General features: G+C 45.4%; 1 protein-coding gene across 1 annotated transcript; it reads right to left on the bottom strand.

Moving 5' to 3' along the window:
* Window positions 1-3,474: 3,474 nt before the first annotated feature.
* Window positions 3,475-6,388, bottom strand: CRYAA (crystallin alpha A). The gene is made up of 3 exons (XM_073328455.1): window positions 6,200-6,388; window positions 4,921-5,043; window positions 3,475-3,684 (listed from the first exon to the last, which is right to left on the bottom strand). The coding sequence occupies exons 1-3, from the start codon at window positions 6,386-6,388 to the stop codon at window positions 3,475-3,477; spliced, it is 522 nt and encodes a 173-aa protein (XP_073184556.1).
* Between the last annotated feature and the right edge of the window lie 11,537 nt (window positions 6,389-17,925).

The raw sequence follows: 17,925 nt of genomic DNA on the forward strand, positions 1-17,925 counted from the left end.
TCACTCTAATATAGGCCTCATGTTGTTATAAGCTTGTTTTTCCTGGGAAACATTCATTCACGTGTTCCTCCGTCAAGAAGAAAATTCAGCAAACTCTTAGTTTAAAAAAAGAAATGAGAAAAGCCCTTAGACTCTCTCACTAATTAATTAAATAAAAAACCAAGTGAGTAAAAGCAAAGGACAATAAAATCCATGGCACCCCATTACGTATGAATTACAGAACAGTCACACCTCAGCCTCCCTCTTGTTTGCCTCCTGTTTCCCTTGTATCCTTGCTTTTCCCAGCCCCGACACCCTTACTTGTCCCTCACAGATGAACAGCAGCATACCTTTAAGGTACTGGGCACAGTTCTGGGCAGTCTCCGCTTCTCTCCTCCCTCTACCGCCTGGGGCCTGGGCTGCTGCTGTAGGGGAAGGGGTTCACCTCAGGCACAGCTCATAGGGCAGTATAAGAAGGTGGTTCCTCTCTCCTCAGATGCTTAGCAGGTGGCTTTAGTGGCAGCAGATTTCAGGCTGCTTTGGGCTAGGCTACACATGCAACAGCTTCTCCCTGTCTGTCAGACAAGCGTCACTATGCCCACCCTGGGAATGTGCCAGGCACACACAGCATGCTGCTTCCTCCTCCTCTTCCTCTGCCTTTATCACCTTTGAGTCTTCCCTGTCTGCAGCCACAGGTGTGGGTCAGCCACCTATGAAGGTGGAGACAGCACAGAAAGTCATCAGCTTGAATGTGTGCTGTACCGTGAAAGGCAGTTCTGTGAGAGGGCTGGCTCAGCTCATGTCAAACACAAAGCTAGTGTAGAGGGCCCAATTCGGCTGTAATTTACACCGGTGTAAACCCAGAGCAATGCCAGGGGATTCAGTTGAGTTACTCTGCTTTTACTTCAGTGTAACTCAGAACAGATTTTGGCCATGAATTAAAACAGTGGGCAAAGCAAGTGCCATTCTTTATTATGTGATTGACCCAGCAAGATGCAGCGTGATCCTGTGAGATGCTGAGTGCTCTCAGCACACGCAGAGTTCAGCAGGCGTTGAGGGTGCTCAGTACCTTGCTGTATTGAGCCTGATAGCAAATTCATTGTCTACAGCTGTACTTCATTTTGTCTTACGATGGATTATTACTGTTATGTATATTACAGTAGCACCTATCAGCCCCAGCTGGTATCAAAGGCCCCCATTGTGCTAGGTACTCTCCAAACTTATGCAGAGCATCTCTGCCCCAAGGAGAGTACAAACTAAATAGACAAGGCAGATAAAGGGCGGGAGAGGAATCACAAGCACAGAGAGGGGAAGCGAGTTGCAGAGGCTCTTCTGATGGCACCTGATTAACAGCTGAAGTTCTCCTCCTCACCCCCATCCACACTCCTGGCTTTAGGGACGAGGTGCAGTCGGAGGAAGTTCTCTTTTAAATAGTCATGTGTTTATGTTGCATTTTAAGGTTAATCTTACACATACCAAAAGAGAGATCAATTGTTTGGTTACCAAGTGAACCACAGTAGAAAGGAAGAGGCTGGTGGGTGTTTCTGCGGGGTAAAGCCTGATCCTGAGTTAGCACTCTTTTTGAAGTGCTCTGCCACTTCCTTTGTAGGAACAGAACGGCGGTTCTCAAACTGTGGGTCAGGACACCGAAGGGCGTCATGACCCCATTTTAATGGGGTCATCAGGGCTGGCGTTAGACTTGCTGGGGCCCAGAGCCAAAGCCCAAGCCCGAGAGCTTCAGTCCTGGGCAGTGGGGCCCAGGGTTATAGGGAAGCCCTTAGGGTTCAGCTTTGCCCCCCCCCGCCCACACCCAGAGCGGTGGGGCTCAGGTGTTGGCTTTGGCCCCCCAACCTGGGCAGCTGGGCTTGGGCAGGCTCACACTTCGATCCCCGTCCTGGGGTCGTGTAGTAATTGTTGTTGTCAGAAGGGGGTCATGAGGCAATGAAGTTAGAGAACCCCTCGAATAGAAGGATGATCTTCCCAGAGGACCGTGCGCTTGATGTGCTCTTGAATCTGCTTTGTTGTGTATAGATCTTTTAATATTACCACCAAGCATTAATAGGTCTAATATCTAAGTAGACTCTTGACATCTACTGTCCCTAGTTAGGAGGGACTATCCCTATATAGTATATGAGCAAAATGGTTCCTGATTTTTCCACTATAAAGGTTCACCTGGTGCTGCAGATCTCAGACTTTCAGACCCAGTGTGTCACATCTAAAACTCAAAGTACTTGGTGCACTAAATTTGTTATTTTAATACTTAGCAGTTATAATAGATTTTTATCCTGACACTGTACTTTAAAAAAAACCAATACATCCCAACTGATTGCAGCCCGCATCCCACTAGCGGTATATGCATGCTGATTGGAGAACAGCTGACCTAATGCGTTTTAATTGTGGGGAGAGTTAAAAGGGAATGTATCTATGTGTGCTCACAACAATAGTTAATCAAAGCTTTGGAATGTTATCCACTGTATTTTATTACATAAAAAAGGTCTTCATTGTCGTCTCTATTGAGGCAACTGAATTAAATATCTGGGGGTTTTAACAGAGAAAAACAGGAGAGTGTAAGAACTGGTCTTTTGTTGATATTTCTGTTTGGAGTGAACATGTATTCTGAGCAGAGGTAGAACCAGTGTGTGACATTTTAACTACAAAGACCTTGGAAGGAAATAAATAAACAAAATGCCAATTGCTTGTTTCACATTTTCTTTATTGACTGCCACTGACTGAGTTCTCAGATTGTGTGTCAGATATCATTAGAACAGTTGGAGCTATATTAGAATTACAGCAAGATTAAGAAAGATGGTATGCTACATGCAGGCTGGGAAGAGCTCGGTAGGGATTTGAAGCCTCAGCACAATGATGGACCCCCACAAAGGGTCTACAGAGACATTGGAAAGACATGCTTGTCCTTGCATCAGTTGGCACTAAAGGAAGATGACACTGCAGTGGTGTAAACAGATACACTTAAAGACTTTGCTGAAAAAAATGTTGCAATTCCGAAACATTACACACTGTTGTTCTCGCTTTTGTTCTAAGAAACTCATGGTACATTCATTGCAAGTGCACAGTCTCTCTGGGTTTTTTCCACAGTAATCAGCTTAGCTCTGATTTTAATTTCTTTAGGCTAGAGAAGGTCTGCCGGGCTTTTCACCGCACAAGCCTTGTGCTAATGATGGGTGTGTTGGGAGCTAATGTTAGTTGTGCACTTATTCATATTTGGTAGATGTTACCAAATCCAGTACAGTTTAAAGACCTTTTCAGCAAATACATCAGTTTGGCAGCACACTTGTTTCATGTCACCTGACATCATAATGTTTAGGCTTAAGCTTCAAAGTCCACTAGCTGCTCACCCAGCCCCTCAGTCATCCAAGAAAAATTTAAAACAAAAAATAACCCCCTCTAGATATTCACTGATACCTATGTAATGACTCTGTGAATGAGGCCTGCGAACGGTGACAGACGCCTGGATGCTTCATCAGTAGGATCAGCCTAGGAAGAAGGAGCCGAGGCAGGCTTCTCCTCTCGGGATACAGGAATGGGTCTCTCGCTGTAGCTGGTGTCCATGTTGGACTGGACTTTGGGGCCAGAGAAAGTCAGCATGCCATCAGCAGACAGGGAGCAGGTGATGGCAGATTGATCCACGTTGGAAGGCAGGCGGTATCTGCGGTGGAATTCACGGGAAATGTAGCCATAGTCGTCCTGACAACAGACAGAGGGAACAGATGGCGCGGTCAGAAGCAGTGGCTGCTGTGACTTTAGGCACACCCCATAGCATGTTTTAATCTACATCACCGGAGTGTGACTCCATGTTTACACTGAATTCCAAACAGTTATTTCAAAGCCACATTTGGCTCAGAATGAGATCACGGTCTCAGGCACAGCTATGAATGTATATGCATTTTATTCTACACTACAATTTATTAGGGACAAATCCTGCCTTGGCTGATATCCTGTGCAATAACACTCAGGCCAACTGAGCTACAAAGTGTGTCAATCAGAGCAGAATTTGGCCCTTACCACACGATGCTGGGCATGACTGTCAACAGTGCTGAGCACCTGCAGCTCCCATTTATTTCAGTTGAAGCTGTAGGTGCTCAGCGCTCTGAAAATGAATGCCTATATTTCAGAATGTTGGAAACATCATTGAATGGAACAAGAGGCTGTAATCCTGGCTCCTCTGATGCTGTTGGCTGAAAGAATGAGAAATAAAAAGAAAGATTGATATTAAAGTGTCTTTTTTCTCCCTTTATGGTAAAGTAGTCTGAAATATATATATATAAAACAAATACTGATTGGGCTCTGAAGTTTTGTTTTCCCAACAAGTGTCTTCATGGATGAGAAGAGTTTGTGCCCCCTCCTCTCTCCTGCCACTGGTGTTGTTATTATTCACATTTCAATCCTTGCTTGAATTTCCATGTCATATTTGGTCAGTTTGCAAGCCTTAGGCCCTTTGTTCTTTTGGTTTTGTCTGTTTTGCTCTTCTCCTCCAACCAAGCATATGAAAACTCAGCTTTCCACAAGTAATCCTGGATTATGGAAACTCAGTCATTCTTTGACAGCTTCAGATAACATTCTTTTTCTAGTCAGATATTATTACTGAACAGTACACATTGTCATCTGACTGTTATGGAGCTTGATGATTGAAAATAAACAACAGAGACATATTCTCATTATTATAAGAAATCCGGTTTGCCAGAGCTGGGAACCTACATTTAGTGAATTTAGGTTTAACCTTTGAAAAATAATTCTGGAAAAAGTAGAGAACAGTATCCTTCCCAGTTTTTCTTCCCCAACTTATATATAAGCAAATATTGGTAGGAAATTCACCCAGCTCTACAGTTAACTTATATAACATATATATATGGAACACCTTAAAGTCAGAAAGAGAAAAGAGCAGGATAATTCCCTCCAAAGTTGCATGCTTTTTCTGCTTACCTGTCTCTCATTGTGCTTGCCGTGGATTTCCACAAAGTCATCCATAATCTTCACACTCAGATCTTCAGGAGAGAAGTGTTTTACATCCAGGAAGATTGTAAACTTTTCCCGGTCAGACCTCACCTGCAATTAATATAGTAATAAAATAAAACAATAATTTGTTGACTTAAAAACAAAGTAGTTCTCAGTCTCATCCTGAGCATGATTGTCTCAGAAGTGGTTTAAGAAGGCTAGAGAATGGTTATGGGCCTGATCCAAAGCCCACTGAAGTCAATAGAGTTCTCCATTAATGTAAATGCGTTTTGGCTAAGGCCCTGTAATTGCAAGGTTGGTAGAATTCTAAGACATCCTTATTGCTCCTTGAGTTTGCATCCCTTCACACTGCTCTCATTGTGTCACTCTATCACTCGATTATTTTTCAGAATCTATCATTAGAGATTTATTGGACATTTGGGTTGTGCTCAGCAGCTAGCGGTGAAATTATATCAGTTATGTAGCTTCACCTATTTTGTTAAGCTCGCACCTTTGGTTTTTACTCTCTCCTTTAAACCACACTTTCTCTGTTAAGCTGCATGGATTCAGGAAGAAAGTGTGATCTGCAGTTTTGTGGCCTGGCTTGTAAATCTAATAAAGTTCTTGCAGCTCTAGCTCTGCTGGGCTTCTGATAGATTTTTAGAGGAAACCTCAGGAAGGTTAGTAGAATGCAGAAAGAACAAACATCTGCGCTCGCTTTGACATTTCAGATCCGACTGTTTTGAATACAGCCCAACATACAAAATGTTCATTTTGCATATAGTCTTTGGAGGACTCTTCTTGGGATTTCCAGTGTGGGATTATAACACAGAAGTCATGAGATGGTGAAAAAAAGAAAAGAAAGGAGATCATTCATGCTCAAGATTGAATTTATACCTGGAGTCCCATCCTCAACAAAAGTAAGCTGAATATGTATGTTCATGTAACAGAGGAAGCTTTGTTTTTTCCCCAGCACATGGCAAACTGCTGTCAGGGTCTTAAAGTAATCTTTTTATAGTATTGTAAAAATACTATAGGTCAAATCTTTTTCTTAAAGGGAAAAAATTATTTCCTTTGCTAAGATTTCCCGTGATAATTTTCTGTGATGGTCAGGTGGGCTTAGTATTTTGCAGGAAACCTGCTAGTTTCACCTGTTCACATCAGAGCTAAATTACATAGTCTAATTAGATCAAGGAAAGTAGCAGGTGGTTGTTACTATTAATGAACTGGCAACAGAGGTAAATGGTATTCAGTAAAGGAGTCTTACCTCTGAAATGCCTGATTCCAGAACGGTGCGGAAGAGAGAGTGCCTGTAATAGGGGCTGATGGTGGAAGAGAACAAAGGCAGGAGATCATAATCGAAAAGACCCTCTCCGAAATACTGGTCAAACAAACGGCTTGGAAATAAGGGTCCAAGAGCTCGTTTGAACCAGGGGTGCTGGATGGTAATGTCCATGTTTTCTGCTGCTGCAAGTTCGACGGTAGAGAGAAGACAGTGCAGTCTCTGAGGACAGTGATGTCTTTGCTGGACTGCACAGTGAAGAATCAGAAAGCCTCCCTCTTTATATACTACTTTCACAGAATAAAGGCATTAGTGGGATTTCTCTGGAAAGACATGATCTCATGATGAAGGCAAACTCGTCAGCAGAAATGCAGAGACTGACCTGAGAATGACAGTCTGGTTAGAATCAGTGCCAGATATCGGTGGACAGTAGCTACTCTCCAGCATGCTATGCTATCTGGGGCTACCTCTACCCAGAGAGAAAACAGGCTGTAACCCTGAACATAGACAAGCAATTCAATCTGGACTTTTAAATTGAATTTCTAGTGGAAATTTTCTAAAGGTGTCTATAGTTACTCTAGCTAGCTTTGATCTGGATAGATCAGAGCTAGCTCAGGTATGCCTACACATGCTGCAATCATACTTCCCAACTCCCAGAGTAGACATCCCTTAAGTGTATTCAGCGGGACTTGTTTCTTGCCATTAGCTTTATGGGTATTGGTGTGTGTATTCAATATGAGAACTGGTTGGATAATGGTGAACATTTTTCTTTCGTTTTGTTTCTTTATTTAGGGTGTACACATTTCTAAGGAGCCTTGTGGTATTAAATTAGACTGTTTGCAGGACAGAACATTTTAATCTTTGAGGGCATTTGTGCACCTCAGTCCCTCCTGATCTGTGCCTTTGGCACACAGTAGTGCAGTCTCCTAAGGGTTGTAAACTTTAGTCTAATTCAGGTTACATACTTCACCAGTGGCAGAGTGAAGCAGCGCATTCACGCAGTGTATCACCTACTAAGTGAAATCAATAAAATTTGTGGGTGCTCATATAAAGAGTTAAGCTTCATCTTCATTGCAGAAAGAAGTGTGGTTTCTTACATTGAGTTGCTGTAAATGTAGCTAGCCCAGGTCAACCCGATAGCCCCACCTGGAGTTGACCTCCACTAGCTGCATCAGGGTTAAAACAACAGTGCCTTGTCTGTCCACTATGAGTTTACAGCAAGATAGCTATCTCATTGCAAAAATGCTCCCTTTATTTGCAGTGAAGACCTAGCCTGTTTTGTAAAATATTGGAACCAATCCAAAACATAGTCCTCAACCAGACCTTTTGTTTTGTTTTGTTTTGTTTTGTTTTGTTTTAGATCTGTTCTAACGTAAGCAGGGTCTGAATGAGCTCTCCCCTGACATCTAGTGATGAGCTGGGAGAAAAGTCTAGATGCACAACATGGTGGAGCTGCTTTTCTAAAATGGTCACTTTTGGCTGGTGTTGGGTTACAAATCCCTTTAGTATTGAGTGCAGAGGTAATGAAATGTTGTTATATTTACTGTGTGAGTAAAGGGCAGCAGAACTGTACTTTGCTTGCCCTGATTGAGGGGGTCACTCTAAAATGAACCTCACTCGCTAAGCAGGGATAGGGATGCCATCTCCCAGTGGAAATGAGAGGGGTTGGGGATAGGTGTTTCTACTTGGTGGTGTGGACTCTGCTGAAAGAATCCTAGGCACCATTTTACTTTCCCCTCCCCAGTGTTTAAGGACAGAGCTGATTAGGCTCAACGGAGAGTCATTTTTTCTATTCAGTGATGACCAGAGCTGGACCACTGATAAGCAGATCTAGGGGCTATGCCTTAGACCTGGTGTAGGGACAGTGGTTAAATGAAAGACAATGCAGAGGCGGTACTGGCAGTGAGGTTTCCTGCTACCCAGTGAAATCAGGAAGAGCTGACATCGCTAAAGACCTGGATTAAGCAGTGAAACCTCAGAACATGGCATTGCAGAAGTGGCAGTGAGTGTCCAACCGCAGCAGCATGTGACCAGTGGCAGCAGAGGCCGTGGCAAACAGCCAGTTGTAGAGGTGCACAGCAACCACACAGACAATGCTCAACGTCCCCCCTCCTTTCTTGGGCGGGAGGTGAACCCCTGTGAATGCACCTCTGAGTCTTCACTAATCAAGGACAGCCAGCTGTGAGTGGGGTGTAGTGGAGGGAGTGGAGAGTGATGTGATAAAGGGACATTCGTTGTTCAGACTTTCCTACTGCAAGGTGGGAAACAGGCAAAGGACACTGCCCAACGCACTGTGGGGTCGGGTTTGCCTATGGTTACATGCTTTTGAATGTGGTTGTTGTGTTTTCCCAAATGTACGTGTGGTTCCCTTTCGCTTTTAATAAAAGCTATCTTTTGTTATACACAGACTCAGTGCTTACAAGTGGGAAAGTATTGCCTCTTAGAGACACCTGGGGTAGTGTTATGTTTTCCCAGATTACTGGGTGGAGGCTTTAGCCAGTTCTGTGTCATATTGTTAAGAGGAACCCCTAGATAATGAACCCAACCCTTGTTGCTGCCAAGTTCCACTTGACTTGGCAGAAGGGTTACCCTAGTAAGAAGGTACCGTAAAGTGTGTGTCACTTCACACACTTGCCTTTACCATCCCAGAAGGCCAGACTTTTCTAAATGTTACAGCTGCATCCCCAATACTTCCTCCTCCTCCTCCTCTTCCAGAACCTAGCTGACTTTTCCTCCCTTTTTATGTATTTGTATAGACGTTGTTTAGTAGTTTTGGTGCAGGAGTATATGGAGAAGTGAACTGTTATACTTTTGAAATGAAAGAACGGTTGTGCAAATGACACAAAGCTTTCCTTTTCAAGAAATGGTTTCAGGCCATCTGTGATAGCAAAAAAACAAGTTAACATGCAGACAACAAAGGACAATAGACATATTATCCTAAAGGATAATCAAATGCATCTCAGTCTGATTGCTGTGTTCCTTCTGACAGTTTTGAGCTGGAGTGGAATGTCAGGCAATGGCTGTGAGGCAGCTGGTTATAGTTCGGGGTGTAAAAGCCTTCCCTCTACCTACAGCACAGAGTTCTATATAGCCTCAGGAAGGTGTCTGGGGCTGGTTGTAGAGATATTGTCAGATAGTCCATATTCTTTGAGGTAGGGAATGATATTATGGCTTGAAAAGCAGAAGGGGTCAATCAGACTCCCCTCAGTTAGCTCCCAGGCCTGCAATGGACTGACTGCCTTAGCCAAAAAGCAAATGAAGTAGCAGACAGGGAGGAGGGAGGTCATATCACCCCTGCCAATACCCAAAAGGAATCAAGTTACCATCCCACAGTATACAGACAAATACATGTGAGTGAGGAGGATGACAGACAGGAAGGACACTCACCTTGACTCTGTGCGGGGAACAAAAGGCCACCCCAGTGAGGTGGGGGATCAATACTCCTCCCCTTCTCCCCCACCACCGAAAAGCTAAAGTTAGGCCACTGGAGTACCCAGACCCCAGCCTCCAAAGGGGTGGGGCACAGAAAGGAATTTGGCTGTGGGGGAGGTTTGAGGAATCTCCCTTGCCCACCTGCTATCATCTGCTGTTAAAAGCAGTACATGGTTGTGAGCCACTGCACAGCGAGGCAGCCCTAACAGCTTTTTCTCTTGGCCCAAAGAACTGTTATATGATTTTTGGGGGGGGGGGGGGGAACGGACCTCCACCCATTGCTGTGGCAGCCAACCCCTTCAGGGACAAAGGGACACTAGACACACTCCCTAGAAGCTTTGTGGGAGTGGGAAAGCCTGGGTTCAAGTTTACACCCAAAGGTTTCGGGGTGTCAAGGGTAAGAAAGGGTAGGCAAGAGCCCCATAGGTTCTAAAGAGAGAAATTATATGGGCTAGTGGTGAAATGGCTCTGTACGGATTGTTGAAGGATGTCGGCTGGCTTGTTAGCAAGAATGTTTATCATGTGAATAGCTGAAATGTGAAATTATGAAAGGCTATCCGTGGAATAAACCTGTCCAGAAAATAAGTCAGTAGGTTTCCCTAGAATGCCAGTCACGCCCCCTAGTTACCCCCACTTCTTTAGTGGGGAGACGTTTGCGGTGTAGTTGTAGCCGTGTCCGTTCCAGGATATTAGAGAGATGAGGTGGGTGAGGTAATATCTCTAATTGGACCAACTTCTCTTGGTGAGAGAGAGACAAGCTTGTCACCAACGGAAGTGGAGAGCGGAGACAGCTACGGCAATTTCCTGCAATATCCTTGAAAAACCTTATTCAGGTTAAGTATGCTTAGAGTTCACTGTATTAAATACAAAGGTGATGTATTCTTGTGGGCCTGGATGATCAAAGGTTTATACTGAACAATATGGCAGACAAGCCTGAACTTTTGGGACAATACATGTGAAGTGGATTTCCTGGGAAACTTCAAGGAGAAGCACATGCAACACGAAGAGGGGGAATCAAGTGCCCCTCCCCACCCCCCAGATTGGCCTGTTGGAGGCGAAGAGTGAGAGTGGCTCTGTCCTTCTCTCCCTGCGCCTCCTCCCCGCAACTCCCAGCACCTTTGGCTGCTCTCCCTGGCAGCTGGGTGAGGAGCAGGACAGAGCTGCTTTTTCCTGAGAGAGCCTGACTGGGAGGCAAGGCCCGCTCCCTGCCCAGCTCTGAAGGCAGTGCCCCCACCAGCAGCAACACAGAAGTAAAGGTGACAATCCCACTACCCCCTTACAATAGCCTTGTAACCCCCACCCACTATCTTTTGGGTTTGGACCCCCACGGTTACAACACCGTGAAATTTCAGATGTAAACCTCTGAAACCATAAAACTGATGATTTTTAAAATCCTATGACTGTGAAATTGACCAAAATGGCCTGTGAATTTGGTAGGGCCCTATGTATAATGGAAGGAGTCACAGATTCATGGGGGTGCTTGTTCTGAGCTAACAGCTGCTAAGAACTTATAACCACAGAAAACCCCCTTGGTGGGGTTTGAAGGACTAAAACCTACCAGAGCCCTTCTTGGATTAGTGTGTAGGTTCTTTTACTATTTTTTATTGTGTTTTCTCTATAACGGTTTCACCTTAAAAATAAAGGGGCTTGCTTAGAAAGGGCTGTGTGGTAATTTTTAACTGTTGGCAATTACACTAGTTCAGGGGTTCCCAGACTTGGTTCACGGCTTGTTCAGGGTAAGCCCCTGGTGGGCTGCAAAACACTTTGTTTACCTGAGCATCTGCAGGTACGGTCGCTTGCAGCTCCCAGTGGCCACGGTTCGCCGTTCCCTTAAAATGCTGTCCTGAATCAAGGCCATAAACAGTGATATTATGCAGGGGGCAGACATAGCTGCAGGAGCCAGTTGCATAAACATTATTGTCATTCTTTTGGAGTCCTTAAGTGTTTGCTAAACATTTCCCTCTGGAAGTGTTTGTCCTCCATCATATTTCTCTCTCATTAGGGAAAGAGTTTCCTGCATTGTTTCCCTGTCCTCTTGCCCCAAGCTGTCCTGTCTCTGAAACATGAGCCTTGTTTTGTGCTCTTCAAACCTTGTCTGTGTAGTCAGAGTCCTTGTTCAGTTCTTCTCATTCCAGGAACAGTTCTTCTCATTCCTGGACTGAAAGTCTGTGAGCCTTTCCACCACTGTGGATCTAACGGGCCTGTTGCCATATCTGTTCTGGGACACTCATAGAGTTGAAGTGGCCATGTAATGAGAGACGATGAAATAATAGCAACACTCATCTTCCTGCCACCTTTAAATACCAAGAAAGGCAATAACAAGTAACAATTTCCACTCAATGTTGAATTCCAGTGCCTCCCTACAAAGCACTTTTTCCATGGGCATATTATCAGAAGTCATGCTCCACAGTCACAAGAATAAAGGTGGGCAGGGAAGCATTAACGTTATCATAGGTGGAAGGGATTGCAGGCATGTGTTTTGATCACTTTCACAGGACCAACAAGTGTTACTTGTTGCAGGCGAATAGAAACCGCAGCCCATCCGAGGAAAGAAGTCAGCAGGAGCTGCTGGGTGCTCAGCACCTTTGAAAATCAGGTCACTTACTTAGCCCTGGTCTACACTACAGGCTTAAGTCAAATTTAGCCGCGTTAGGTTGATTTTAAAATGAATGCGTCTACACAACCAACCCCATTCTGTCGACCTAAAGGGCTCTTTAAATCGACTTCTGTACTCCTCCCCAGTGAGGGGAGTAGCGCTAAAATCAACCTTGCTGGGTCAAATTTGGGGTAGTGCAGACGCAATTCGACGGTGTTGGCCTCCGGGAGCTATCCCAAAGTGCTCCAATGTGACCGCTCTGGACAGCACTTTGAACTCCGATGCGCTAGCCAGGTACACAGGAAAAGCCCCGGGAAATTTTGAATTTCATTTTCTGTTTGGTCAGCGTGGCGAGCTCAGCAGCGCAGGTGACCATGCAGTCCCCCTAGAATTGCAAACGAGCTCCAGCATGGACAGAAAGGGAGACACTGGATCTGATTACTGTACAGGGAGAAGAATCTGTGCAGGCCAAACTCCGATCAAAAAGAAGAAATGCTAATATATAGGCCAAAATCACACAGGGCATGGTGGAGAGATGCTACAACAGGGACACACAGCAGTGCCATATGAAAGTCAAGGAGCTCAGGCAAGCCTACCAAAAGACAAAGGAGGCAAACGGTCACTCCGGGTCAGAGCCCCAAACGTGCCGCTTCTATGATCAGCTGCATGCCATTCTGGGGGGGAGGGGGGGGCTACCACTACCCCACCACTGTCTGTGGACACCTGAAAGCGGGGAGTCTCATGTAACAGGGAGGACGATTTTGTGGAGGAGGAGGAGAACGCAGCAGGGAAGTGGTGAATCCGTTCTCCCCGGCAGCCAAGACCTTTTCATCACCCTGGAGCCAATACCCTCCCAAGGCAGGATCCCCGACCATAAAGCCGGAGAAGGCAGCTCTGGTGAGTGCACATTTGTAACTACAGTACAGGGTTTAAAAGCAATTGTGTTTAATGTTTGATTTGCCCTGAAGAATTGGGATGCATTCGCGGCCAGTATAGCTACTGGAAAAGTCTGTTAACGTGTCTGGGGATGGAGCGGGAATCCTCCAGGGACATCTCCATGAAGCTCTCCTGGAGATACTCTGAAAGCCTTTGCAGAAGGTTTCTGGGGAGGGCTGCCTTATTTCGTCCTCCACGGTAGGACACTTTACCACACCAAACCAGTAGCAAGTAGTTGGAATCATTTCAGCACAAAGCATGGCAGCGAATGGTCCTGGGTTTTGGTCGCATTCAAGCAACATTCGGTCTTTATCTTTCTGTGTTAGACTCAGGCGAGTGATATCATTCATGGTCACCTGGTTGAAACAGGGGAATTTTTGTATGGGAACAGTAAAAGGACCCCGTTCATGCTGGGTTGTTTGCGCTTGGCAAAAAGAGTTCATCCCGGAGAGTAGCCACGTGGTGGGGGGAAGGGGTAAAGGGATCATCTCAGAGAATAGCCACGCAGTGGGTTTAGGGGAGGTGTGTGCTGCACATCCACCCAAAAACCACAGCCCCTCCTTTTAAATGTGAAACCCAACCGGCATTGCTTGCTATGGGAAAGGATGGCGCTGCAGTTTGAAACCATTCCCACATGTTATGAAGGTATAAGAAGCCAACCCCATATACCAAAAGGCTTACCATGGCTGCCTGGAAACCGAATTCTATTGCCCACCCGTTTGTAATGTGTCACCATATCGGCAGGCGCTCAATATAAAAGGCAAAATGCAACCTCGTACCTAAAGCACGTGTGCTGTGTGCTGTGAATTGCTTGATTCACTGTGAAAGAGTCTCCCTTTTGTTCTCAGAAATGTATCATCTTAAATTTTACTCTCCCTTTTTATCTCCCCCAGGTGCAAATGTTTCTATGCTCCCCCTATCATCTCTGTCCCTGAGGTTATCGCAGATTAGAAGGTGAAAAAAACGCACTCGCGATGACATGTTTTCTGAGCTCATGCAGTCCTCCCGCACTGATAGGGCACAGCGTGGCAGAGGCCAGGAAAGCATTAAGTGAGTGCAAAGATCAGAGGCAGAAGGCAATGCTGAGGCTAATGGGGGAGCAAACAGACATGATGAAGCTTTTGTTGTAGCTTCAGGAAAGCCAACAAGAGCACAGCCCCCCGCTGCATCCATTGTATAACCGACTGCCCTCCTCCCCAAGTTCCAGATCCTCCTCACCCAGACGCCCAAGAACGGGGGGGAGGGGAGGAGGCTTCAGGCACCCAGCCACTCCACTCCAGAGGATGGCCCAAGCAACAGAAGGCTGTCATTCAAACAGTTTTGTAGTGTGGCTACAATAAGCAATGTGGCCTTGTCCTTCCCTCCTCCCACACCCCACCCCACCCGGGCTACCTTGTCAGTTATCTCACTTTTTTTTTTTAATTAATAAAGAAATAATGCATGGTTTTAAAACAATGGTGACGGATGAAGTGAGCTGTAGCTCACGAAAGCTTATGCTCAAATAAATTTGTTAGTCTCTAAGGTGTCACAAGTCCTCCTTTTATTTCCTTTGCCAGCTGTGATCGAAGCGGGGAGGCTGGTTGGCTTACAGGGAATTAAAATCAACAAAGGGCGTGGTTTTGCAGCAAGAAGAAACACATACAACTGTCACACCGTAGCCTGGCCAGTCATGAAACTGGTTTTCAAAGCCTCTCTGATGTTCAGCGTGCCTAGCTGTGCTAATCCCCCTGGGGTCTGGTTGCTCAAAATCGGCCACCAGGTGATTTGCCTCAACCTCCCACCCCGCCATAAACGTCTCCCCCGTACTCTCACAGATATTATGGAGCACACAGCAAGCAGCAATAACAATGGGAAAGTTGGTTGCGCTGAGGTCTAACCTAGTCAGCAAACAGCACCAGTGAGCTTTTAAATGTCCAAAGGCACATTCTATCACCAGTCTGCACTTGCTCAGCCTATAGTTGAACTGCTCCTTACTACTGTCCAGGCTGCCTGTGTAGGGTCTCATGAGCCATGGGAGCAAGGGGTAGGCTGAGTATTTCAACATCCCCAATGGTAATTTTCTGGTCTGGGAAGTGAGTCCCTTCTTGCAACTACTCAAACAGCCTGGAGTTCCTAAAGATGCGAGCGTCATGCACCTTTCCCGGACATCCCACGTTGATGTCGGTGAAACGTCCCTTGTGATCAACCAGTGCTTGCAGCACCATTGAGAAGTACCCCTTGCGGTTTACATACTGGTTGGCGAAGTGGTCTGGTGCCAAGATAGGGATATGCATTCCGTCTATTGCCCCACCACAGTTAGGGAACTCCATTGCAGCAAAGCCATCCAGTGTGACCGGCCCATTTCCCAGAGTCACTACCCTTGATAGCAGAACGTAAGTGATTGCATTGGCTACTTGGATCACAGCAGTCCCCACAGTAGACTTGCCCACTCCAAACTGATTCCCAACTGATTGGTAGCAGTCAGGCATTGCAAGCTTCCACAGGGCTATTGCCACTTGCTTCTCAACTGTCAGGGCAGCTCTCATCTTGGTATTCCTGTGCTTTAGGGTGGGGGAAAGCAACTTACAAAGTTCAAGGGAAATGGCCTTTCGCATGCAAAAGTTTTGCAGCCAGTGTGAATCATCCCATACCTGCAACATTATGCAGTCCCACCAGTCTGTGCTTGTTTGCTGGGCCCAGAATCAGCATTCCACTGTATCAACCAGCCTCACTGCCTCCATGATGTCCCAATTGTCACAGCCCGTGCTTTCAGGAACGTCTGTGTCCATGTCCTCTTCACAATCATCCTTGTGCTGGCGTCTCTTAGCCTGGTTCTGCACATACTCCAGGACAATGCACGAGGTGTTTACAATGCTCACAACAACAGCGGTGAGCTGAGCGGGCTTCCATATTTGCCGTGGTATGGCGTCTGCACGGGTAACCCAGGAAAAAAGGCATGAAACGATTGTCTGCCATTGCTTTCACGGAGGGAGGGGCAACTGACAACATGTACCCAAAACCACCTGCGACAATGTTTTTGCCCCATCAGGCATTCGGAGCTTAACCCAGAATTCCAATGGGCAGCAGAGACTGCGGGAACTGTGGGATAGCTACCCACAGTGCACCGCTCGATAAGTCGATGCTAGCCATGGTATAGAGGACACACTCTGCCGACTTAATACGCTTAGTGGGGACATACACAATCGACTGTATAAAATCGATTTCTAAAAATCGACTTCTATAAAATCGACATAATTTCATAGTGTAGACATACCCTTAGATGCTTAAATATAGATTTAAGAGCATAACATTAAGGTCCAATTTTTATTAAATTGGTTTCCATTTCTTTGTAAGAGAGATCTCAATGTCCCTCACAGCATGCTACAAATTCAAACACACCTCCCTACTTGAATTCTCCCTACAAGGCTTTGCCTTGCAATCACCAACCTTTCAGCTGGGAAGAGGGATTCTTTGGAATCTATCAACCCCACTACTTAATCAGCTACAGAGGTCACTACAGAGCAAGCCAAGGCTCTTGGCTAAATACCTTTGAGAATCTGGACCTCTGCCTCTATTGCACTCTCTAGCCCTGATGGCTTGGAGGAACTACAGGACAGGAAATTGATCCTGAGCTTCCCGCACAGTGATACAGATCACTAGAGACCTGTGGGAAGCAAGCATCTCCCTCTTTGCCTCCCACCGTTCTGCTTGGTGCACTATCAGCTCTTATATCATAGGAAAAGGGCCACGTGTAACAAAATTTTTATTCACAATTGATTTTACTCCATAAAGGTAGGACTGTGGGAAGATTGGTTGGGAAGTTACTGAGGCTGCATCTACACTACAATGACTAATGTCACAGCTACAGCATGCTGCTGTAGCACTGTACTGTAGGTGCTTCCTACATCGACGGAAGGGTTTTTTCTGTCGATGTAGGTAATCCACCTCTCTGAGAGGCAGTGGCTAGGTCAATGGAAGAATTCTTCCATCAACCTAGCTGCATCTACAGTGGCAATGCAGCTAGGTTGGTCTAATTTTTAGGTGTAGACCAGACCTGAGGCCCAGATCACAAAGGTATTTAGGCTCTTAACTTGCAATTATATCAATGTTGTATGCAGTGTTATTGTAGCTGTGTTGGTCCCAGGATATTAGAGAGGCAAGGGGCATGAGGTAATATCTTTTATTAGACAGAAGTTTGGTCCAATAAAATATATTACCTCACCCCTCTCATCTCTCTAATGAAATCATAGGAAGTTAGAAGCCTAACTACCTTTGAGGATCTGAGAAAAGGTTGGAAAATCCCTTCAGTTAGAGTCATGCCCTGTGCTTGATTCCTGGCCCTTAGCATCAGACAGATTTCCACTCCTAGATCCACTTCCTCCTTATTTTAAATGCATGGGGTTATTTTTATTGTACAGCTATCTGTCTATTTTCAAACCACTTCACAGTTCAGCTGTACATTGGAAAAGCTAAATATCAGCTCTCCTCAGACAAAGACCATTTTATTTTAATCTAAAGAATTTATATAATGTCAACAGTCTGCCTCAGTGCAGCCAAAGAGGCTTAAAAAATTACTAGCAATCCCTTTTTTCCACCTCAGAGCTCATGTCCTGAACACTGAACAAATCCCATCAGTGTTTGGGGTGCATAATGTCATTGTTGTTGAACCACTGGTGAATTTACACACTGTTAATCCCTGGCATTTATTCAAACAAGCTCAGCAAGTTTCAGCAGCACAATGCACTTAATGTTTTCATCAATGGGTTTA

This window comes from Lepidochelys kempii, chromosome 1 (genome assembly GCF_965140285.1).
Source record: "Lepidochelys kempii isolate rLepKem1 chromosome 1, rLepKem1.hap1, whole genome shotgun sequence".
Taxonomy (NCBI): Eukaryota; Metazoa; Chordata; order Testudines; family Cheloniidae; genus Lepidochelys; species Lepidochelys kempii.